The 25,286-nt window shown below is 46.0% G+C and overlaps 1 protein-coding gene across 3 annotated transcripts; it reads left to right on the forward strand.

Moving 5' to 3' along the window:
- The first annotated feature begins 393 nt into the window (after window positions 1-393).
- immt (inner membrane protein, mitochondrial (mitofilin)) lies at window positions 394-23,381 on the forward strand. 3 transcript variants are annotated; one of them, XM_083651683.1, is made up of 14 exons: window positions 394-539; window positions 3,345-3,415; window positions 5,342-5,531; window positions 9,034-9,172; window positions 9,255-9,347; window positions 10,236-10,400; window positions 10,903-11,036; window positions 12,630-12,733; window positions 14,205-14,340; window positions 16,080-16,209; window positions 16,819-17,042; window positions 18,421-18,552; window positions 21,601-21,730; window positions 22,024-23,381. In XM_083651683.1, exons 1-14 carry the CDS (start codon window positions 498-500, stop codon window positions 22,629-22,631), a joined length of 2,298 nt encoding a protein of 765 aa, XP_083507809.1. In that variant the 5' UTR covers window positions 394-497; the 3' UTR covers window positions 22,632-23,381. The 3 variants fall into 3 exon arrangements, with proteins under 3 accessions (XP_083507809.1, XP_083507810.1, XP_083507811.1); XM_083651684.1 differs by having other exon boundaries at window positions 16,822-17,042; XM_083651685.1 differs by lacking the exon at window positions 5,342-5,531 and having other exon boundaries at window positions 399-539.
- Window positions 23,382-25,286: the final 1,905 nt, after the last annotated feature.

Here is a 25,286-nt window from a genome sequence, read left to right on the forward strand (position 1 = left end):
TTTGGCCTGAAAAAACCGCCTTCTTGACCAATGGGACAACAGCACAGAACCATGATAGCCAATCAGAGGTGTCTCCTTCATGCCAAAATGGGGAGTTTGCTGTGTGCTGATGTGATGGAATTGCATTCTTTCATTTAATTCATTCATTATTCATATTTCATATGAGTGTGTTCGTGTTGTCAACTGTGATTCGTTGACAAATGAGTCTGGATTCCAGGCCAGTTTCGGATGTATCTTGCTAACCTGGGTAAATAAAGGTAAAAAAAAAAAAAGTTTTCTTCTTATCTTTGGTTGTACATTTTGTGCCATGATCTGGCCTCGCGAGATGCACGCGTCTCGTGACGTCATCATCGTTTTTGCGCACGCGTACTATCCTTCTTGTTGGTGCGTGTGTGTGTCGGTCGGCGCAGCGGTTGACAGCTTGGGCAATGAGTGGCTGATCTGCTGCTAAACATCAGGCTAACAGCTGAACACGTTACTGTCATAGAAGAAACAAGATGCTGCGGGCTTCTCTGAGAACAGCTAATACCACAGCACGGGTAAGACCTGCTAAACAACTAGCGTAGCTAGCTAGTACCACAACCATGTTAGCATTAGCCAGTTAGCCAAAGGTGTTGTCATTCAGTGACCCACAGCCTGGCCCAAGCAAGGCCTGCCCGCAGATACATGCTGCTATACATCTTCAAAGATGACAGACTGAGACAGACAGACAGACAGACAGACAGAGCGGACTTTTCAGTCAAACCTCCTAAACGGTACATACATGGCTGAAAAACGGCTGTATTCACACAGGAAGGTCAACAGATTAGAACACCCATTTCGTCACGGGGGGGAAGCATCTACCGGTACACTCACACTATGCTTGAAAGAGCGGGTGCTAATTGATTAATTGATTTATTGATTTTAGGGCTGTCAATCAATTAAAAGATTTAATCACGATTAATCGCATGATTGTCCATAGTTAATCATGATTAATCGCCCAATTTTTTAATCTGTTCTACCTTAAACCGATATTTTTCAAGTTTTGAATACTCTTATCAACATGGGAGTCGACGAATATGCTTGCTTTATGCGTAATGTTTATTATTGGACCAATGACAAATACTGTCCAGAATATTCTTCAGAATAATCTCAAAGGTGTGCATGCTCAAAAAATATGCAGACCCTCGTCGTCCACAATGTTAATCGGCCTGCAAGCTGTAGCCAGTAGCCACCCATTGCGGCTTGCAGCTAGAGGTTACCCTCAGGCTCTTCTAAATTCTGTGTCAACACTGCCAGTTGAAGAGCCCTCCCATCCAGCATAGCATTTTCGTTAGACAATCTGTGTTGGGCATTAAACTCACCTTATTTCTGCACTTTGAAGTCACAGGTAGGGTCGGGTGGGGCAAACTAATTATATCGGAAGCCTAGTTGCCGAAAAAAAGTGAGCGGTGGTGGTCTGTCTAAATGCATTGCAGAATGTATGTACAAGACAAAATTATGCCAGTGTGCATGCGTCTGGACTCTGTTTCCAGGCAACTCGGTGATTCTCGTCAAACTTTGTCTTAAAAAAAAGAACAGCTCACTTTTTTCCGCAACTAGGCTTCCAATATAATTAGTTTGCCCCACCCGACCCTACCTGTGACTTCAAAGTGCAGAAATAAGGTGAGTTTAATGCCCAACACAGATTGTCTAACGAAAATGCTATGCTCGATGGGAGGGCTCTTCAACTGGCAGTGTTGACACGGAATTTAGAAGAGCCTGAGGGTAAGGCTAGAGGTGTCTATGGCCATGTTCAGACTGCAGCCAAATCTGATTTGTTGCTAAAGTCATTATCTTGATTGGTTTCACAAATCTGTTTTGGGAGTGTCCGCACTGCCACAAATCTGATTTGGGCAAGTGTTCAAGTCGGATCTGTGAGGCCATTTACACCTGTCATTAACATGCGTTTTCTGCCATCAGATTGCAGTCAGATTGTGCTTGACCACTTGAAAGTACAGGTGTAAACGCCCCCAAGAAACATTGAAGATGGATTGCAATCGGATGGGCCAAACCACCTCCGGAGGTGGTCAGGGATGAATTGTGTACACATTGAACACAATTGTAAATGCAATGTGTCCTCTCAATCTGGATACAGCAACTGTATGCGGATTGAGAGGACACCCATTTTGGGTGATCAAATTGCCATCAGATTGCAATCTGATCACCCAAAACGCATGTTAACGCCAGGTGTAAATAAAATCAGGCTAATGTGGTTAAGCACAATCTATTTGCAATCTGATGGCAGAAAATGCATGTTAATGCCATGTGTAAATTGCCTCTGTGTGTCCAGACACATCCAGCCTATCTGCATGGGTTGCTATGGTAATGACATAGGCGTCAGTAAACAACAAGCCCTGAAGGTGCGTCAGTAAACAACAAGCCCTGAAGGTGCGTCAGTAAACAACAAGCCCTGAAGGTGCTTTCCAACGCAGAAGCACGGGAAATGACCATCATCTCTTGCCATCCAAATAATCGCGCTCCTGAAAAAGACAGAATTGCTCTCAGCGAGACTGTATAATGTAACCGAGCGAGGCAGGCGCCAGGTTTATTTTCCGCTCTGGGGCACACATAGCGTCAAGTATACGCACTGAACACAACTCCTTCCGTTTATAGTCTTCAAAATAAAATAATACCCTGTCCTGTACTGTGTAACAGTGAACGTGCAGAGCCTCCAGACACCAGAAGTGGTGTATTTAACACCGGCTGGCTTGACACTGCTGCCTGTCCGCTCACTCGAGGAGGTAGTTATGAAAAATAAATGTCGATAAAGAAGAAAGTACAGATTATTTCCTATTTTCAGTGAGTAAATGTTTGTTTCTATCTATGAAGTAGCTCCATTATGAGCAAAGTTTGCTAGGTGCGCTGTGTTTCTGCCAGTGTTTACATGTCTGCTCTCTGCTCTTCAAGCCCCCGCCCCCTGCAAAAGACATCCTCAAATGCGATTTGGGTGATCAGCGCGTCCGCACTGAAGACACATCAGTCGAAAGCAGATTGGAATCACATTTGAAACTACCTCTGTAACCTGTGTGTGGGTGACATAGTAGCAAGTGTTTTTAGCTGCAGCCAGCCAGAGTGATTGGCATGATGCTAGTGTGCTAAGTGCTAAATAAAAAAACAGCAAAAAAGTTATGGCATGATGTGTTTGAGTTAATCTGCCTTATTATTATTATTGTACATTGCACGTCCTGCGATGTGACTTTGCACATGCACACATTGCGATGACGATGCTGAACGATATATTGTGCAACCCTGAATCTCACTTTCTCTCCTTTCTCTCTCTCTCTCTCTCTCTCTCTCTCTCTCTCTCTCTCATATATATCTAGAAATGCTTCTGTGGGAGAACACCCGCCCCAAACCTGCAACACTGTCGGCACTACACAGCAGGGAATGCTGGGTAAGAGACAAACACACACACACACACACACACACACACACACACACACACACACACACACACACACACACACACACATCCCGGGTCCCGCAAGCGTATTTCAAGCCCAGAATTTTCTTCTTCTTTCTTTTACTGACCAATGGAAACCTGGCTGACAAAGACTGTTCTCGTCCACTAGTGGTTGGCCGACTATTTGTCGGCCCTGTTTGAAAAGTGTTTCCATGGCAACACAGCCCCTTTGAATTGAATGAATCATCACGACATTTAGTGGCCTTCGTTGTTGAGTCAGTTTGTTACGCTCATGTTGAGAGCTCTTCAGGCTTTTCTTGTTGTTTGGCTTTTCTGACAACACAGCTTGTGATTTTGTGTATTTCAGTGCAAATTTGAACTGAAAGGCTGGACTTATTTTTTATAATAGATTATTCAAATATTAGCCCTTGTTCACACAGGACGCTGGATGCAGAACCAGAAGGCATGAGATAATGTGCCTTCTGAATTCTGATACCTGACACCTGTCACACAGTGGCGAGACAGAAGGGAAGATCCTGTGTATCTATTCCTACACTGTTCACCTGATTTAGATGTAAATACCCTCAAATTAAAGATGGAATTCTGCAATGAAAGCACATCTTGTCAGAAACCCTGGTGGGGAAAGTGTTAACATGACCAAAAACATAAAAAGAAAAAAAACAAACTCTTCCATACTGCTCACCTGGTGTAATCCAAGTCCTGAGATTCCAAATTGACTTGAAGTTGAAAATATGTCATTTACATAATGTTTTTATCTTAAATATTATGCACTGTAGCCAGGTCCTTGAACAATATGGCTATACCCCAGTACCAGTGACTTACTATTCATTGTGCTAAGCTAACTAGCGCTCACTATTTTTCTACTACATGCACAGAGAAGAGAAGGGATAGGTGAATCTCCCAAAATGTTGGCGTGTTCCTTTAAATTTGAACGTTCACATTTCCATTCATTCACGTCAATTTCCGGTCTGTCCTCTGGCTTCCTGTCTGTCCTCTGGCTTCCTGTCTGTCCACTGGCTTCCTGTCTGTCCCCTGGCTTCCTGTCTGTCCCCTGGCTTCCTGTCTGTCCCCTGGCTTCCTGTCTGTCCTCTGGCTTCCTGTCTGTCCACTGGTTTCCTGTCTGTCCCCTGGCTTCCTGTCTGTCCTCTGGCTTCCTGTCTGTCCCCTGGCTTCCTGTCTGTCCACTGGCTTCCTGTCTGTCCTCTGGCTTCCTGTCTGTCCCCTGGCTTCCTGTCTGTCCTCTGGTTTCCTGTCTGTCCTCTGGCTTCCTGTCTGTCCACTGGCTTCCTGTCTGTCCTCTGGCTTCCTGTCTGTCCCCTGGCTTCCTGTCTGTCCTCTGGCTTCCTGTCTGTCCTCTGGCTTCCTGTCTGTCCCCTGGCTTCCTGTCTGTCCTCTGGCTTCCTGTCTGTCCCCTGGCTTCCTGTCTGTCCTCTGGCTTCCTGTCTGTCCCCTGGCTTCCTGTCTGTCCTCTGGCTTCCTGTCTGTCCACTGGCTTCCTGTCTGTCCACTGGCTTCCTGTCTGTCCCCTGGCTTCCTGTCTGTCCCCTGGCTTCCTGTCTGTCCTCTGGCTTCCTGTCTGTCCTCTGGCTTCCTGTCTGTCCTCTGGCTTCCTGTCTGTCCTCTGGCTTCCTGTCTGTCCTCTGGCTTCCTGGCTTCCTGTCTGTCCTCTGGCTTCCTGTCTGTCCCCTGGCTTCCTGTCTGTCCTCTGGCTTCCTGTCTGTCCCCTGGCTTCCTGTCTGTCCTCTGGCTTCCTGTCTGTCCCCTGGCTTCCTGTCTGTCCTCTGGCTTCCGGTCTGTCCTCTGGCTTCCTGTCTGTCCTCTGGCTTCCTGTCTGTCCTCTGGCTTCCTGTCTGTCCTCTGGCTTCCTGTCTGTCCCCATGCATCCTCCCTCCACAGTGGCTCTGGGAAGGTGGTGGCAGCAGGCTTGGTGACGTTATGTGGGGGCGTTGGAGGCACCATACTCTATGCTAAATGGGACCCGAAGTTCAGGACAACAGTGGAGAAGAAGGTCCCGTACTCTGACCGGCTGATGGGTCTGGCCCTGGGGCCCAACCCCTACAACACTGCTACCCCCACCAACAAACAGGTTAGCATGGAGAGCACCATCTCTGGGCTTTGTGCTACAATATGTAGGCTGTGTCAGATAAAACTGGCATAGAACGTTAACCACTCGACCGACATTCAGCACAGGCATGTGGACGCAAGGAAGGACAGCAGGACCTGATGCTATAGCATTGAACGCGTTAGCCACACAAGCTAATGCGTTTAGCCCACACAAGATAACATGGCAATGAATGACAAGACACTTCCACTCAACTTTGTGGAGGGCAAAGGCTTCCGAAAGTTAATTAACTATATTTAGCCTAAATACAGAGTGATAGGGTGAGTTGTCGATGTTTTCTGATGTGCAATGTTTGGATATTGACGATTATGACGAACGTAATTAACAAAGTGTGTACTGACGTATTCGTCGTATAGCTACACGCACCGAACCATGACGCCCATACCGTGAAGTCACGTCACGTACCGTGACACCCCTAGTCAAGTCAAGCTTATTCACAATTCACAAGGATGTCGCAGAGGGCTTCACAGAGAATATGTCCAGCTAAATCTAGCTGACACGACTATAACAAATTACAGTAATATAATAACAACATGATTGAACAATCATATGATAGAATGAGACTGAGCGAAGGGGAGAAAAGGGGGAGGGAATGTGGGGGAGGAGAGAGCAGGGAAAGGGGGGAGGTAGGGAGGGAGAGAGGTAGGAAGAGAGTAGGGGAAGAGGAGAGAGAGCAGAACAGATATAGGATATACTGGGGCTGGGCGATACGGTCATGAATAGTCACGAATAGTCACAAGGGACAGAAAAAATGAGCAATCAAGTTATGTATTATAGTTATCAGGCGAAATGAGCCACTGAATAGACAAGAAACAAATTGACATTTATTGCCCAGCTCTGGGGCATACAGCAGCTTCTCAATCCACCTGGCCATCCCGCTCCAGCGGCCGAGGTAGCAGCGGCACACTGGAACCAGCAGCAGAGTGGCCACGCCAAACGAGCAACAGCTCAGACAATCTGACTACTCTATCCATGAACCGGAACTAACTAGCACACAAGGAATCTAGCTAATCTACAGCCTAGTCTGCCCTGTCCTACTCTACTCTATCTAATTTGAGCCTGAACACTATAACAATCAAGCTATGATGAGGTAGGTTCATGATGGACCTACCTCATCTTGTCACTACCTCCCACTTTGGATACCTCTGAGCTGGACCGCTCAGAGGTCACTTTCGCTTTAGCACTTTTTTCTCTCCGTTTTCCGGAGGAGAGGACATCCACTCTCTTCACAGGTAGCTCAAACAGCGGCAGTGTTGGGGGCAACTCATTACAAAAGTAACATATTACATGTAATATATTACTTTTAGCAGTAACTCAGTAATATAACTTATTACTTATAGTTCTTTCACGATAGATTTCAGTAATATTATACCAGTTACTTTGTCAAGTAACTCAAGTTACAAATTGAGTTACATTTTATTAAATCAAAGCACATATTTAAAAAAGATACAATCATTTCCTAATCAAACTGTGTGTTTTTATGCAAATAACTACTATAGATGACAATAACAAAGGAAAAGAATAACATTTAGAATGTTGGATTATTTACACTGACTTCAAAGCGGTTGAAATTATTTTTTGGGATGGTTTAGAGCGGCGATGTCATTCTGCTGCTGTTGTTTTGCTAAAAGTAATGCAAAAGTAGTGTAATAAGTAACGAGTTACTCTACACAGAAAGTAATATTGTAAAGTAACTTATTACTTTCAAATGAAAGTAACTACTAATATGTAGTATATTACATTTTGAAAGTAACTTGCCCAACACTGAACAGCGGTAGAGACTCTCAGCATAGTTTTTTTTACATGACTATTTTGGTAAAAACATTTACTCGCCATGTGACAGATAGCCTTCTGAGATTACTAGCAAAACGCAAAAATCCACTGGCATTTGGCAGTTCGGGACTGTTCGTTTCAGACCCTGTGCAACACAAAAAGCAGTTTATCTTGAGAACCGTTCATCCGACCAACTTCAAACTTGGCGAGTGCGCTGCCGTGAACCCGACAGAGTGTGGTGCCCAATGTCGGAATTTTGGCATGAGTTTGGTCACACCCCCAAAAAAGTACGCTCATGGCGCACCGTCTCCAGAGTCTCCACCCTAGAAATGAGCGCGCAAAAAGCACGCTCATTTGTAGTTGTGTTTATTTATTGTCTTCAGGGATCATGATGGAAATAAGTGTTGACACTTTTTCATGTCATCCCTTGGATGTTGTCATTATTTATCCAAAATAAAATCAATAAATCGTTATGTATTACTTATATATACTAGGATGTACTGTATTTATTGTTAACTCATTCATGGCCAGTTTAGGACTGCCAATATTTAGCACAGGCCAAAGATTTTCATAATTGTTGGTCATCTTTCAAGACCCACAGTAAATTATCTATTAGCACCAGAGTGATTTGCAATACCTCAAAATGAAGATGTACGTCTCTGGGTTCACCAGGAAAAAAAAAGTGAGCTTTTAGCATGTTCTGTACTCTACTTATAGCCATTTATATACACCCTGTTTTCACCAAAAAGGTCTCTCTGAGAAAAGAAATTGCAGAAAATGGCATTTTTGTACAGCACACAATCTCAGGCAGAACTCGCTCTCAATTCTTTTATTTTGAACTGTATTGACATCAGACATGTAAATATTATTCGTTATGACACAAATGACAAAAATAAATAAATAAATATATATATATATATATATATATATATATATATACATGAAGTGCTTTACATTCAACAATACAGTTTACTCAGTGTGAGTGAGTGTGCAGACAGACACACAGACAGACAGACAGACAGACAGACAGACACACAGACACACACACACACACACACACACACACACACACACACACACACAGAGAGAGAGAGGGAGTTCTGTCCATCGCACCTCCTTCCAAGGGAACACTATTGATCGCCCCGCAAATTAGCATAGGAGAGGAACACCCATCTGGTCTGAGATCAGCGTCTAGCCTCCTCTGCCTCGCATCGTTTTCCTCCTCTCGTTCGAGCTGGGACGAATGCTGCGACACAGGAACGGGTCCGGCTTGGCTTTGGGACCAGGCGCTGGAACCGGATCGATCATGTTCGTCACGGGTTTGACTACTGCGAACAACTCAATCCAGGTTCGCCCTGCAGCAAGGCGAGCAGTGCAGCGCGCCGAGGGGCGTTTCAATGGCGTTTCTCCTCTCCTCTCTACAAGGAAGCGCGTTTCTCTGTTTTTCCTCCTGCTCATTTCAAAACAACAGCTGCGGTATGTGTTTGATCGCGTGTTGTCGGCTTGACTTTGAGGCAGGGACCTGATACCATGTCACAGGCTGGGGAAGTGTTTGAACTACGCGCTGCACTAATAAAAACAAAAACACGTCAAACACGTCATTGGCGGGGAGGGCTATTTCTGATAACACGTCAAAGACGTCTTTGGCGGTGAATGAGTTAACTAGTTAATTGTTGCTGTTGTTTCTGCATAGTTGGCGTTGTCCCAGCCCCCCTCTATGATTAATGAGTCCAAGACCAAAGCCCAGAAGAAGAAAAAGGAGGAGGAGCCAACAGTGACAAGCCCTGCCCCTGAGACAACCTCTGCCCCAATCACAGCACAGAGCATAGAGGGTGAGACTGTCTATTCCCTTCATATTTATTATTTAGTCGTGGCCATTTTGTTGTCTGTGCCTGACTGTGTTGTGTCCTTCAGAGGCATCAGCAGAGGCATCTCACATCATCGCAGCCATCAGTGAGGTTCCTTCAGTCCCCGCTCCCCACGACACCGAGGCCCAAGCTCCCACAGGTGACCTTTAACCCCTCACTCTGTGCTCCCACAGGTGACCTTTAACCCCTCACTCTGTGCTCCCACAGGTGACCTTTAACCCCTCACTCTGTGCTCCCACAGCTGACCTTTTTACCCCTCACTCTCTCTCTGCACCCACAGGTGACCTTTCACCTCTCTCAAGACCCCTCTCTACTCCTCTCTGCTCCCTCCTCCCGGGGAGCTCCACCTCACGACCCTTCTCTGCTCCCTCTCCCCGGGGAGCTCCACCTCACGACCCTTCTCTGCTCCCTCCTCCCGGGGAGCTCCACCTCACGACCCTTCTCTGCTCCCTCTCCCCGGGGAGCTCCACCTCACTACCCCTCTCTGCTCCCTCTCCCCGGGGGAGCTCCACCTCACGACCCCTCTCTGCTCCCTCTCCCCGGGGAGCTCCACCTCACGACCCCTCTCTGCTCCCTCCTCCCGGGGAGCTCCACCTCACGACCCCTCTCTGCTCCCTCTCCCCGGGGAGCTCCACCTCACGACCCCTCTCTGCTCCCTCCTCCCGGGGAGCTCCACCTCACGACCCCTCTCTGCTCCCTCCTCCCGGGGAGCTCCACCTCACGACCCCTCTCTGCTCCCTCTCCCCGGGGAGCTCCACCTCACGACCCCTCTCTGCTCCCTCCTCCCGGGGAGCTCCACCTCACGACCCCTCTCTGCTCCCTCCTCCCGGGGAGCTCCACCTCACGACCCCTCTCTGCTCCCTCCTCCCGGGGAGCTCCACCTCACGACCCCTCTCTTTTCTTGTTAAATGTCTGCCCGGTGTCATCATTAACACACGTTTTATTAACCAGTGGGGAAATGTCTGCACCGACACCGTGGCACGTCTAGTCTTAACTGTGTGTGTGTGTGTGTGTGTGTGTTTTCCAGAGTGTAAAGAGTGCCATCACCATGAAGACCCCTCGGTGACAGCGGCACTTTCCCCTGGCGGCGCGTCTCCCATAGCGACAGAGGAGGTCTTTAAAGAGCGTCCTGAACAGGAAGTGGCTGCTAGACTGGCTCAACAAGACCAAGAGGAACAGGATGTACTGACAGGTAGGAGGCCACACACACACACACACACACACACACACACACACACACACACACACACACACACACACACACACACACACACACACAGAGTAGATGGTAAATTCCACATTCCATTTGCACTGGGAACTTCCCAGTTCACAGATGGGAACGGCGGAACGCCCCCTGTGACGTCACCTGAACTTGGATTTCCTACTTCAAAATTCACCAACCATGACCTCAAAATCCAAGATGGCAGCTCCCTCATCAACAGTAGTGAAAGCTGTAGTAATAGAGAGCCAAAGTCACGCCCCCTTTGGGGTTACGCAAGCGATTCTGCTATATTTAGAATCAGGAGAGACCGTGGACTTCTTCTTATCTTTTGCAGCTGTCTCAGCCTCTCTTCTTCTTGTGTTTTGCAGCTGTATCAGCCTCACTTCTTCTTGTGTTTTGCAGCTGTATCAGCCTCACTTCTTCTTGTGTTTTGCAGCTGTTTTTCAGCCTCTCTTCTTCTTGTGTTTTGCAGCTGTAACAGCCACTCTTGAAGATTCTCTGGCTGTCTCGGCTAAAGCTACACTGCAGGCTATTGGAGCTCAGGAGGCGGCCTTGCAGGCTATTGCAGTACACACACACAAACTGAAGGAGGCGATGGAAGCTGAGGTATGTGCCTGCTGTGTAGTTAAGTGTCCAGGGGTCTCATTTATGACTAGAATCCCTACCAAGAATATGACTAACTTTTCCAGTGACTGTCTACTCGATCCAATCTGTGTTTCACAATGTAGTGTGTCATCTTTCAAAGGTATTCCACGCATAAGTAGTGATGTAAAAAATAATGATTACAAAATAATGATTCCACAATGGTTAAAGTAAACAAGACCACTTAGGCCAGTAATTGAAGTCAATTCTGACCATGGCTTAAGCACGTTTTGGGAAACGAGGGGCCACACCTGCTGCAGGCAATAGAGACAGTCGGCATGTCTGGGAACGCCCATACAGGCTCTAGGAACGCCCACAATAGACGCTGGGTTAGCTGGCTCAGCCTGGCTGGGGGCGTGGTCAGGGTGGGGTAAAAAACCCTGTTCTATCCATTCAGCAAAGTTAGAATTTAGCTGATAACCCAGCCCAGGCAGACACGATCGGGGATTTATCCTGCGCAGTAAACGCACATCTGAGCAGACGTCTTGTGTTCTGCTCTAGAACCCCCAGACCTGTATTTTAGAGCCGCAGCACCGTCTTTTGGTGAGTCAGCCCATGAGATATATCGGCGGTTTTACCCCACTCGCGCGCCAGCCGTTTAACATTTTGTGGGCGTTCCCACACATGCCGACTGTCTCTATGACCCGTTATCAATTACAGTCCAACCGGGACATTCCGCACGTGGATCCGCCCCAATCCAACCATAAATGGTCAATGCCAATTACCACATGACGCATATAAATGAGCCTGATTATCAATTGAACAGGGAAATTGCATGCAGGTGTGCGAACAGCCACTGGATAGGTTAGTTGTTCTTTTAGTTGATCCTTCGTAGGGATCCTAGGTACGGTTTGATAAATGAGACCACAGGTGTTTCTGTAAAACATAGAGATAATTGACAGGGACTGGATATTCCAGCAATTAAAATATGGTCCCGCCTCCACTGCAAGGCGGCAAATTCAAATAAAACGAATGGTCATCGCTGCGGTCCCATTTAGGGCCGATTATGCTCAACGTTAAATATCGATAAGCATACAGACGGAGCTTTCTGTCCGTACTCTGGTCATTCCGTGTATAATTTTGCACGTGTTCATTCCGTGTATATTTTGCACGTTTTCTGAAAGCTTGCAGATACGGATGAAACGGAGCAGTACCACACACACACACACACACACACACACTCACATACACATTTGACTCTCTACTGCCTACTAGTGGATGTATTACTTACCATGATACCAACGTGAAAGACGCATGTGACGAAGTATGTGTGCAGTGACGTTTATGTAATTTGAAACAGACACATTCATTTTTCGGACGGAAATGGAGTATAAATGAGCCCTTAGTCGTAGAGACATGAATCTTGTTACAGATATGTATCTGATCATGACCGACAGTAACAGCTTCTGACTGGCAAATGCATGGGTGGGTTTAGACTTTTTTGGGGCAATAATGCCAATAGGAAGAAAAGTATTATGACAGCAGTGTTAACCTTTAAGCTGTTGGCACTGACTTCACACCAGCAGTAAGTAATGCCAACAATGCTTTGTTTTGCAGGGTCCACCTGAGCAGAAGTCTGCCCAGTGGAAGGAGCTAGAAAATGCTCTCACTGAAAGAAGCGGCACTGTCAACAATGCTGGAGCTGCTCTGCTGAAGGCTAAGTAGGACACACACAGAAACACACCTACACACATGTACGATAAAGTACACACAGAAACACACCTACACACATGTACAATAAAGTACACACAGAAACACACCTACACACATGTACGATAAAGTACACACAGAAACACACCTACACACATGTACGATAAAGTACACACAGAAACACACCTACACACATGTACGATAAAGTACACACAGAAACACACCTACACACATGTACAATAAAGTACACACAGAAACACACCTACACACATGTACAATAAAGTACACACAGAAACACACCTACACACATGTACAATAAAGTACACACAGAAACACACCTACACACATGTACAATAAAGTACACACAGAAACACACCTACACACATGTACAATAAAGTACACACAGAAACACACCTACACACATGTACAATAAAGTACACACAGAAACACACCTACACACATGTACAATAAAGTACACACAGAAACACACCTACACACATGTACAATAAAGTACACATAGAAACACAGCTACACACATGTACAATAAAGTACACACAGAAACACACCTACACACATGTACAATAAAGTACACACAGAAACACACCTACACACATGTACAATAAAGTACACACAGAAACACACCTACACACATGTACAATAAAGTACACACAGAAACACACCTACACACATGTACAATAAAGTACACATAGAAACACAGCTACACACATGTACAATAAAGTACACACAGAAACACACCTACACACATGTACAATAAAGTACACACAGAAACACACCTACACACATGTACAATAAAGTACACATAGAAACACAGCTACACACATGTACAATAAAGTACACACAGAAACACACCTACACACATGTACAATAAAGTACACACAGAAACACACCTACACACATGTACAATAAAGTACACACAGAAACACAGCTACACACATGTACAATAAAGTACACACAGAAACACAGCTACACACATGTACAATAAAGTACACACAGAAACACAGCTACACACATGTACAATAAAGTACACACAGAAACACAGTTACACACATGTACAATAAAGTACACACAGAAACACACCTACACACATGTACAATAAAGTACACACAGAAACACACCTACACACATGTACAATAAAGTAGCGCAGGGATGATATTGTTGTAGGTCAACCCAGAAGTCTCTGCACTTCCAGTTCCCTTGTCTAAAAGTCAATGGTATTTTTGTATGGGGATTTCCGGGTAAATACCTACAGCAACAAATCACTATTTATGCCTTCAGTTGTCATTTTAAATCTCTGCTTATCGGTTTACACATTTGCCTTTTACATTCAGACGTCTGGCTGTATTATAAAACACAAGGCAAACACAACTACACAAACACAACATCCAGCAAATACAGAGACAAGCTGCTGTCACACACTGTTCCCTGCCAAGCCCATTTTCACTCCCTCCCCTCCTCTCATAGGGATGCATTGGACTCTCTGAGGTCAGTGATTGATGAGGCTAAAGGGTCAAAGGCCACCACTGTCCGCCCACTGGTCTTAGTAGCAGAGGAACATCTCCACAGCATGGTGGTGGACTTGGACCGGGTGGTCACTAAGGTAAGGACAGTATGTGTCACATCTCCACAGCATGGTGGTGGACTTATACTGTACAACACGTTTTCCTGTGTTTTAGATTGAATTATCTACAATAATATTCTCATCATCATGAGAGAGAGAGAGAGAGAGCATGCAGCCAGTAGGAGCTCATCATCACAAGGGAGAGAGAGAGAGAGAGAGAGAGAGAGCATGCAGCCAGTAGGAGCTCATCATCACGAGAGAGAGAGAGCATGCAGCCAGTAGGAGCTCATCATCACGAGAGAGAGAGAGCATGCAGTCAGTAGGAGCTCATCATCACGAGAGAGAGAGAGCATGCAGCCAGTAGGAGCTCATCATCACGAGAGAGAGAGAGCATGCAGCCAGTAGGAGCTCATCATCACGAGAGAGAGAGAGCATGTAGCCAGTAGGAGCTCATCATCACAAGAGAGAGAGAGAGAGAGAGCATGCAGCCAGTAGGAGCTCATCATCACGAGAGAGAGAGAGAGAGAGAGAGAGCATGCAGCCAGTAGGAGCTCATCATCATGAGAGAGAGAGAGAGAGAGAGCATGCAGCCAGTAGGAGCTCATCATCACGAGAGAGAGAGAGAGAGAGAGAGAGCATGCAGCCAGTAGGAGCTCATCATCGAGAGAGAGAGAGAGAGAGAGAGCATGCAGCCAGTAGGAGCTCATCATCACGAGAGAGAGAGAGAGAGAGAGAGAGCATGCAGCCAGTAGGAGCTCATCATCACGAGAGAGAGAGAGCATGTAGCCAGTAGGAGCTCATCATCACGAGAGAGAGAGAGCATGCAGCCAGTAGGAGCTCATCATCACGAGAGAGAGAGAGCATGTAGCCAGTAGGAGCTCATCATCACAAGAGAGAGAGAGAGAGAGAGCATGCAGCCAGTAGGAGCTCATCATCATGAGAGAGAGAGAGAGAGAGAGCATGCAGCCAGTAGGAGCTCATCATCATGAGAGAGAGAGAGAGAGAGAGCATGCAGCCAGTAGGAGCTCATCATCACGAGAGAGAGAGAGAGAGAGAGAGAGCATGCAGCCAGTAGGAGCTCATCATCACGAGAGAGAGAGAGAGAGAGAGAGAGCATGCAGCCAGTAGGAGCTCATCATCGAGAGAGAGAGAGAGAGAGAGCATGCAGCCAGTAGGAGCTCATCATCACGAGAGAGAGAGAGAGAGAGAGAGAGCATGCAGCCAGTAGGAGCTCATCATCACGAGAGAGAGAGAGTATGCAGCCAGTAGGAGCTCATCATCACGAGAGAGAGAGAGCATGCAGCCAGTAGGAGCTCATCATCACGAGAGAGAGAGAGTATGCAGCCAGTAGGAGCTCATCATCACGAGAGAGAGAGAGCATGCAGCCAGTAGGAGCTCATCATCACGAGAGAGAGAGAGCATGCAGCCAGTAGGAGCTCATCATCACGAGAGAGAGAGAGTATGCAGCCAGTAGGAGCTCATCATCACGAGAGAGAGAGAGCATGCAGCCAGTAGGAGCTCATCATCACGAGAGAGAGAGAGTATGCAGCCAGTAGGAGCTCATCATCACGAGAGAGAGAGAGCATGCAGCCAGTAGGAGCTCATCATCACGAGAGAGAGAGAGTATGCAGCCAGTAGGAGCTCATCATCACGAGAGAGAGAGAGTATGCAGCCAGTAGGAGCTGAGTGTATCAATGTGCGACACACAGCTCTACAATTAACAATTGTGCATGTGGCTGGGTGTGCGTGTCTGCGTGTGTGCATGTGGGCGGGTGTAGGTGCAGTCTGCAGAGTCGGAGGCTAAGATCGTGTCTCAGTACAGTGAGCTGGTGAACGAGGCCAAGGAGCAGTTCCAGAGGGAGCTGAACAGCCTGACTCCAGAGATCCAGGCCAACTGGAAGGGCCTCAGTAAGACTAGACATACACACCAGTGTTTCCCCTACCATTCTACAGGCCTGGCGGGCCCGCCAGGCCAACGGCGCCACCGCCAGTCAAAATATACATCTGTATATATATATATCTCTCTCTCTTGCTCTATATATATATAATGTATATATATATATCTACATTTTCTTTTTCTTTTTTTGATTTTTCTCAGTAAAAATCTCAGTAAACCTTTAAGGTAATACTATACTGGTGTTGACAGTAATAGAAGATGCCAAATCATTCAAAACAATAATAGGAGCATTGTGCCAGCGTGCAGCACTGTTCCAAAACGTCAACGTGTGTCGTTGCCTGGGAAACGCACATCCCATAATACAACTGTTCACATCGCATCCCATAATAGTATGATGATACTTGGGATGCCATTGCGAATATAGATGCGAACAGGTTAGCTAAAAGTTTAGCGTCGCCAGCGAGGGCCCCCACCGTTGCGGTCGGGGTACGTTTCAAAATCCCTCCAGGCCTGACATTTTTTTTTCAAGGGGAAACACTGCACACACACACACACTAGCCCTCCTTTATCAAATCAAATGTATGACAGAAAACTGAGCGTTGGTTTATTTCCACGTAAAGCAGGTAAGCTGTCTGCAGATGACCTGAATGCGCTGATCGCTCACGCCCACCGTCGTATTGACCAGCTGAACAGAGAGATGGCGGAGCAGAGAGTCAGAGAGCAGATCCACGTGGAGGCAGCTCTGGAGCAGCAGAGGCTGGAGGACCAGAAAGCCTTGGAGAAAGCTGTGAGCACCACCCTGCAGCACAGCAAGGAGGAGGCCCGCCTGGAGCAGGAGAGGAAGGTAAGGAGGAGTAGGCCTCATATGAGGAAAATCTGACATGCAAGAACAAAAGACGGGGGGGAATCGAAATTTTCCTTTTCCTGGTTTTTTGTTCTTGCTTAAACCAAATGTTTTATGGTCACTCACGATTCAGTAGGTCACGTGTTGGCTTGGTTCTAGCCTCAAAACTCGTTATATAAGGATTTATCGAAAAGTCTATGGAGAAAATTAATGCGGAACTTACTTCCAAAACTACTACAAATGATGTCACGAAAAGTCACGTGACTGTTGAGCTACTACTGCTACTACTACTACTGCTGGTGATTGGTGATGTCACCAGTGATGTCACTCAAGCACTCAATGATTATGTCGTCAGTGATGTCACTCAAGCAATTGTGATGTCATCAGTGAGTGATTCATCAGTTCTACTGCTACTACTACCACCACTTACTACCAGGCGCGGACTGCATAATTGGGCACGTCGGGCAAATGCGCGGTGGCCTGGCCTGATTTTTTTTTTTTTTTTTTTTTTTTGGTGCTGCAGTCAGGCCACTCACTGAACAGCCGGCCAGGCGCCGCCTACTGGTTTACTAGTGGTTTTATTACTTTATTCAGGATTAAAGTGGGTGCATCTCATTGTAAAATTGGACTCGGCCCAAATTGGGCTTCAAACGGCCCAAATTGGGCTTCAAACGGCCCAAATCTGGCTACAAACGACCCAAATTGGGCTTCAAACGGCCCAAATCTGGCTTCAAATGGCCCAAATTGGGCTTCAAACGGCCCAAATTGGGCTTCAACCGGCCCAAATTTTTTGCCCCGCCCTTCGGACGCCGGCACGCGCGTCGGCCCGTATCGGCCGGGCCGGCTTGGTATCTAATGCCCGGCCTGAATTAGGATCCCAGTCCGCCCCTGCTTACTACTACAACATTACTACTACAACATTACTACTACTAGCACTACTACTATTACTGCTACTACTACTACTACTACTACTACTGCTTGGACCCCATCATCGCCGCTTGCGGCTATATTTTTAGTATTATTATTATTATTGCTCTGTGTAAAATGTTATATGGTCTCTCCTGATTCCATGAAGGATGAAATGTCTTGGTTCGTATGCCTAAACCGGAAGAGGGCTTGGCTTTGGAACTCTATTGGATGCTGGGAGGGAGGGAGCTTTAGCACTAACGTGCTAAACACACTATGTGTCTCTGTCATTGTGTGTGTCTGTGTGTGTGTGTGTGTGTGTGTGTGTGCGTGCGCGCGCACGCCTGCGTGTGTGTGTGCGTGTGTGTGTGTGCGTGCCTGCGTGTGTGTGCGTGTGTGTGCGCGCCTGCGTGTGTCTGTGTGTGTGTGTGTGCGCGCCTGCGTGTGTCTGTGTGTGTGTGTGTGTGCGCAGCTGTCTGAGTTGAGGGAAGTGATGGAGGCAGAGATGAGGACTCAGCTGCGTCGGCAGGCAGCAGCTCACACAGACCACCTCCGAGACATCCTGAAGGTCCAGGAACAAGAGCTCAGAGCAGAGGCCGAGCAGGTACACACACACATACACACACACACGTAAGTGCATGTACGCGCACACTAGGGCTGCACGATTTATCGTATTTTCATCATCATCGCGATATGAAAATGCGCGATGAACACATCGCAAAAGTCACGTGTTATCGCAAAAAAAAAAAAAAAAAAAAAATTTTTTACAGTGCACATGAACGCAACATGCAAGATACCGGCTGAATAAGTATCCAAATGTTCATGTCATTCTGGCCAATACTCCACTTCTGTTATAACATTTCAGTCTGGAATATGGAATATCTTTCAATAATCGTTATGACTAAAAGGCTAAAAGTACCGTAAATTCCGGACTATAAGCCGCGGCTTTTTTCCCGTTTTTTGGCCCCTGCGGCTTATATAACGGTGCGTCTTATCTATGGATTTTTTCAGAAAAAAAAAAAAAAAAAAAAAAAAATCTCTCTTTTTTAGCACTCTTTCTAACTATAAATCCACTTCTGTTTTAATTTCCTCTCTTGCCCTCTTTTCACCACACCGCGGACACTGTGTGCACTGTAAAAATAAACAACGGTGGTGTTGTGTTATGTTGTTTTGTTGAAATGTTACGGTAATACGGTAAATGGGAGCTTCCTCAAACAGCCATCTCTTTCCCGACAATCCCCTCTGTGCGTGACCACTTACATATGGTAATTACGGTAAGCAAACGGCCACAAGCCCATCAACTCCCTCCCCCGACTACCAGGAGAAAATCACAAACTTCGGCGAATTCACACAAAGGAAGATCAAGGAATATTCCATCGAACCGGAGCAGATCATAAATATGGATGAAGTGCCTTTGACGTTCGACCTGCCACTCACTCGGACTGTTAACAAGAAGCGCCCTGGAGGATTCTTTCACCAAAAAAAAGCTTTGCTCGTTCTCGACAGCATGAGAACGAGCAGTAGATGATCATGAGGTGGTTTTTCAGACGTGTCGATATAGCAGTTTATCGCAAAAGTGTAATGGAAACACATTTTTCGCATTTGCACGTCATGTGACCCATATTATCCCTTGGAAAAGGAGCGGAAAATAAGTTTGGTAAGTAAGGTTCGATAGCCGTGTCAAAACCTCCGCAGCAAGTGGAAAACTTTGAAGCAACGCTACCTAGCAGAAAGACGAGTGTTGTGCAAAAGCGTAGCCGGGCAAATTAGATAATGTTTAATGGCAGAAATCGGTCCATGGTGACAGCAGGCTGCCTGTGTGCGCGCATTTGGCACAGCGGCGAGATGAGAGGATGAAAAGCACACACTGGTGCGGTGGTGCTGTCTGAAGTGAATACAGTGACTGTGAGTAGGCTAATACATTGCACACGTTTCAGGTGCAATTATAGAACCAAATCAGCCTTTTCCCCCCTCCATCTCTAAATCGGACCAGTTGTAGGCTATTAGGCTACCTTTTTTCCTCTGCCTGTCGCGCTGACTGCATTCACGCAGCCAGCAACATTTTGCGACTCATTTTCTTTTGAATTGATAATCAGGCTCGTTTATATGCATTGTAACTTCATGTTGGGATTTCCATTGACCATTGGTTGGATTTGAGCATGCAGGGGACGGGATATGGGGCAGATCCCCGTGCGTAATCACTGTGGCAGCTGCTGCAACGGGGAATCACTCAAACGCAACTTCAATGGAAACGCCTACAAGTCGCAATTGTACATTGTCGAAGTTGTAGAAATATCGCAATTCTTTTGCGAAAAACTGTAATGGAAACACAGCTATAGATGAAGAGGAGTTCGTTGGTTTTGAGTGACAATGAAGGAGAGAGGAGAGTGGTTGACGAAGCCACCCTGAACCTGTTCGTTTCCGACACTGAAGATGAGGACTTTGGTGGTTTCAGTACGCAGGAAGAAGAGGAAGACGAGCATTAGTGACTTGACTTCTCTGGTTACAGGTTTGCTGCACATATAGCCTATTGTTGTGTGATTTTGTCTGGGGATTAGTGACCTGACTTTTGTTTTGTTTTGTTGAAATGTTAATAAATGGGAGCTTCCCCAAACAGCCATCGCTTTCCCGACATTCCTCTCTGTGCACGAACCCTTTCATATGGTAATTAAACATCAAAACACCCGCGGCTTATAGACCGGTGCGGCTTATAGAAGAAAAAAATAGTCAATTTTGGTCCCGCGGCTTATACACCGGTGCGTCTTATAGTCCGGAATTTACGGTAATCTCATGTGTAAGAAATGACTGTTCTACATTGAAGTAAAAATGTAAATAATTAACTTGTTGGTTTTGGATTTTTTTTAGCTTCAAGAGTGCATTTTTGTTCGTATGACCCTCAACACAGGCTTTGAGAATCCCGTGCCACTTACTGATACGTATGCTTAAATTAACACACTCGTATTGCAAAATGAATTTAGGCCCTCACTGCAATACTTCAGAAGTTGAATTTGAAGTTCAGCATTAATACATTTGTCATTTTCTGTCTTAGATTTACCTTTGTGTGTTATTGCAATATAAAACTACATAATTGAGAATCGATTCTAGATTCTGGAATCGAGAATCGTTGGAATCGAGAATCGATTCTGGAATCGGATCGTGACCCCAAGAATCGGAATCGGATCGGATCGTGGCTTAGCTGGATCGGAGCAGCCCTACCCATTAATATTTTTGTTTATAGCATTTTTTTATTTATCGCAGGTCATATCGTCATCGCAATATTGAACAGTGTTATCGCACATCGCAGCTTTTCCTCATATCGTGCAGCCCTAGCGCACACACACACGTGCATGTACGCACACACACACACACACACACACACACACACACACACGTGTATGTACGCACACACACACACACACGTGCATGTACGCACACACACAAACACACACACACACACACACATGCATGTACGTACGCACACAGACAGACACACACCCCTTTCCAGAAGTTTCGAGTAAAAGAGGTGATAAATAAGACTAACTTTTGGGGTGTGGCTTCCTTGATTGACACAAGCAGGAAACCAGGAAAACTGATCACTACAGCACTGCCATTTATTTGAAGAGCTGCTGTTGTTTATTGTGGGTGTGTTCAGGTGCTGAGCAGTAAGATGTTGGAGCAGGAGACAACCTACCGTCAGCTGACCCAGGAGCAGCTGGATAGCTTCACTCTGGACATGAACGCTGCCTACGCCAGACTGATGGGCATGGAGGAGGCCATAGACAGTAGGCTATAGATGCTTTTCACGGAATTGTGTGAAGTTGTGCTTGACAGTGATGTTGCAACGGCTAAGGTGTCTGTAGCGGCATGCTATGGACACCTCTTAGTGGTTGTAAAATCACTGTAATGGGGCTTATTGATTAATTTGAAACCTAGCTTATATCCTGTCAGCTATTGTGTTAGCAAAGTAAGCTAGTAAGCTAAGGGCAATTTAGAATGTTTATGTTGTCAAGTTAAAACCGTTTATACACACAGACCTTTGTTTGCAGGTCATGTGATGCGTGTCATGTGTTTGCAGGTCACGTGATCGCAGAGGAGGAGGCCCGTAAAGCTCACCAGCTCTGGCTGTCTGTGGAGGCTCTCAGCTACACCTTGAAGACCGCCGGCGCCGATTCCCCCACCGAGCCTCTGGAGGGCGCCATGCAGGCCGTGCGAGACAGCTGCCACAGCAACGAGTTTGCTCTGGCTCTGGCTTCGGCTCTTCCAGAAGAATCGCTGCATCGCGGCGTGTACAGCGAAGCCTCCCTCCGCTCGCGCTTCAACGGCCTGCGCTCGCTGGCTCGCAGGGTCGCCCTCGTCGACGAGACGCACAACTCCCTATACCAGTACTTCCTGTCCTACCTCCAGGCTACGCTACTGTTCGAGGAGAAACAGGAAGTACCGCCCGCCCAGCTGACGAACGAGGATTTAGACCCGTTTAAGCTCCTGTCGTACGCCAGTTACTGCTTGGAGCACGGCGATCTGGAGCTGGCGGCTAAGCTAGTGAACCAGCTGAGAGGAGAAGCTAGGAGAGTGGTGCAGGACTGGCTGACCGAAGCTAGGCTCACACTGGAGACCAGGCAGGTGATTAGTTTGCTGTCAGCCTACGCCAACGCTGTAGGCTTAGGAACCACCCAGGCCCCGTAGGCTAAAACTTACTCTCAGACCGCTCAAGACAACTCGGAACTTAAAAGATCCACAGCTAGCTAATTTCATTGGTAAAATTGCTGTTGAATTCAACATACTGCTATAATCAGAGCGAAATATAAACACGTACTCAAATTAAGTCAACAAACACTTTGATTACGTCGACTCGGACAAACCGGAGCTCTGAAATGATACCCCGGATTTCCAATCTGTAATCCCGACCTCAACAACCGTTCATTTTGTACAGGTCAGAGCTGGGTTTTTTCCTCAGTTCCGAGGTGACTTGAGCGTTCATAGAAAGACTCATAGGCCCTGTTGAAAATATGTAAAAATGCAACAATCTCCTACGTACTATCACAATGATATATGACTCGCCAGCAGCTTACCAACCGCATGGGGTAGGAGAGTGGCACTACCACAACCTAAACTGAACCCTGCAGTAAATTAAATTGTCTGTCTGTCGTTATGGTATAGAGAACATTGTAGCATAGCATGGGAGAGTTGTATATTTGAGCTTTCTATCCCTGTATCTATTTCCTCTGTTGTAAAACACAACCTACGTGTATACACACTTACATTATGATGCATGTTGAAATAAGGAGGCCCGTTTGTTTAAAAGCACTAAGCCACTATGGATGAGTGTAAAACATCACCTGGTGATGGAGGTGTTAAAGTCATTATGATATTGATTCTACATCTTGTCATGCTAATTTCCGTCTGTCAATATGAGATAATGTGTAACCAATTAAATAAATCCTTCATAAACAGCTCTTTTGTTTCTGTGTTCAGCTGTTAGAGTGATCTCAGGGTAGCCGTGGGGTCTTGGAAAAGTATTAAAAGTTGATAAATTAATTTATTAAGGCCCTTAAAAGTATGAAAAGTCTCAATCGCCATTTGAGAGGTATTCAATTTTGTAGCTATTTTTCTGATTGTGTTAAATGGACAGAGTATATCGTCTTGTATCGATTGCAGACCCCTAATTTGAATCGAAGACAGTGATAACAGCAAATATCGTGTCGTTGTCCAAAGAATCTATATAATATTGTATCGTGATGAAACTTGTGATTTACACCCTTATCACTGATGTGACGAAAGTGGTCTTAAAATATATTGAAACGATCTTACAAGGTATTGAATTGAACTTCAGGATTCCTGCACCTAGTCTGGATTCTATTTGAAGGTGAAGTGCAAAAAGCTTTGAACAGAAAGTAGTATTCTTTGTGCTCAAACACTACAGTAGGGTAGCCTGGGTAAACCCAGCCTCCACGTGACCTGCTCTCAGTCACTACGTAGTGACTGACTAGGCTAATGGTAGGGCTGCTCGATTACAGCAAAAATCATAATCACGATTCTTTTTTACTGATATTGAGATCACGATTAACGAGATTACATAATATTGACTTTGGCGGCAACATGCCTTTATTGAACTTGAAAAAAACTTAATACTGGATTTTTAGATTTTTTTTTAATACTGGATAATAATACATAAGTTTTATATAGCGCTTTTCTGGGGAACTCAAAGACGCTTTACAATACATAGAAAAGTAATACAGTAAACAAACGAAATAAGAACGAATACGGATACAAAACATACAAATCAATAGATTGCAGAGATGGAATGGTGGTTAGAGGTGGGATTTGAGTTGGGTTTTGAAGGAGGTGAGTGAGTCTGAGTTTCTGATATTGAGGGGCAGAGAGTTCCAGAGGGTTGGGGCAGCGATGGCAAAGGCTCTGTCCCCCGTGGTGCGGTGCTTGGTTTTGGTGATGGGGGGTGAGGAGGTTGGCATCAGCAGAGCAGAGACGGCGGGTGGGGGAGTGGCGATGGAGGAGATCTGTTAGGTAAGAGGGGGCCAGATTATTGAGGGCTTTGTAGGTGATGAGGATTTTGAAGTGGATGCGGTGCTGAATGTGAAGCCAGTGGAGATGGTGGAGGATGGGTGTGATGTGTTCTCTGGAGCGGGAGTGGGTGAGTAATCGGGCAGCTGAGTTTTGGACATATTGCAGTTTACGGAGGACAGTGGAAGGGAGGCCATAGAGGATGCTGTTGCAGTAATCTAGTCTGGAGGGGATGAAGGCGTGGATGAGTATTTCGGCGGCTGAGGGGGAGAGAGTGGGGCGGAGTCGTGCAATGTTTCAGAGGTGAAAGAAGGATGTTTGGTGATGTTGTTGATGTGTGACTTGAAGGAGAGCGTGGGATCCAAGATGACGCAGAGATTTCTGACCATGGGGGAGGGGGTGACTGTATGTCCATCAATGCAGAGTGAGAAGTTCTGGGAGGAGGGGAGGAGGGATTTTGTGGCCAAAGATCATGATTTCTGATTTATTGCAGTTGAGTTTGAGGAAGTTGTTTTTATTTCAGTGAGACAGATTTCAGATTTCTTTTAAATTTAAATATAATTTAATTGAAAAACAAAAATAAAAGTAAAAAAATATATGTAATTAAATAGGCTAACTAAAATAAATAATACTAGTCCATACCTGCCGGGGATGTGCACGCCACATATGTCCAGACTTCCGGGGATATGTGGACCGAAACAACTTAAATTTGGGAAAATTTAATTATCAGTCCCTGCCTAAACCAATGCTTAAAGGAATGCTCCGGCGACCGCGTGGTCATGCCATTTCCCCCAGTTTTGGTTCCAACTCTCCTCAAAC

Source organism: Poromitra crassiceps (genome assembly GCF_964638095.1).
Source record: "Poromitra crassiceps genome assembly, chromosome: 15".
Classification (NCBI taxonomy): Eukaryota; Metazoa; Chordata; class Actinopteri; order Beryciformes; family Melamphaidae; genus Poromitra; species Poromitra crassiceps.

Coding starts and splice junctions, on each gene's coding strand:
- immt (XM_083651683.1), top strand. CDS start 498: ATGCTGCGGGCTTCTCTGAGAACAGCTAATACCACAGCACGG. Junction 3,416..5,341: donor TACACAGCAGGGAATGCTGG/GTAAGAGACAAA, acceptor CTCCCTCCACAG/TGGCTCTGGGAAGGTGGTGG. Junction 18,553..21,600: donor TCAGAGCAGAGGCCGAGCAG/GTACACACACAC, acceptor GGGTGTGTTCAG/GTGCTGAGCAGTAAGATGTT.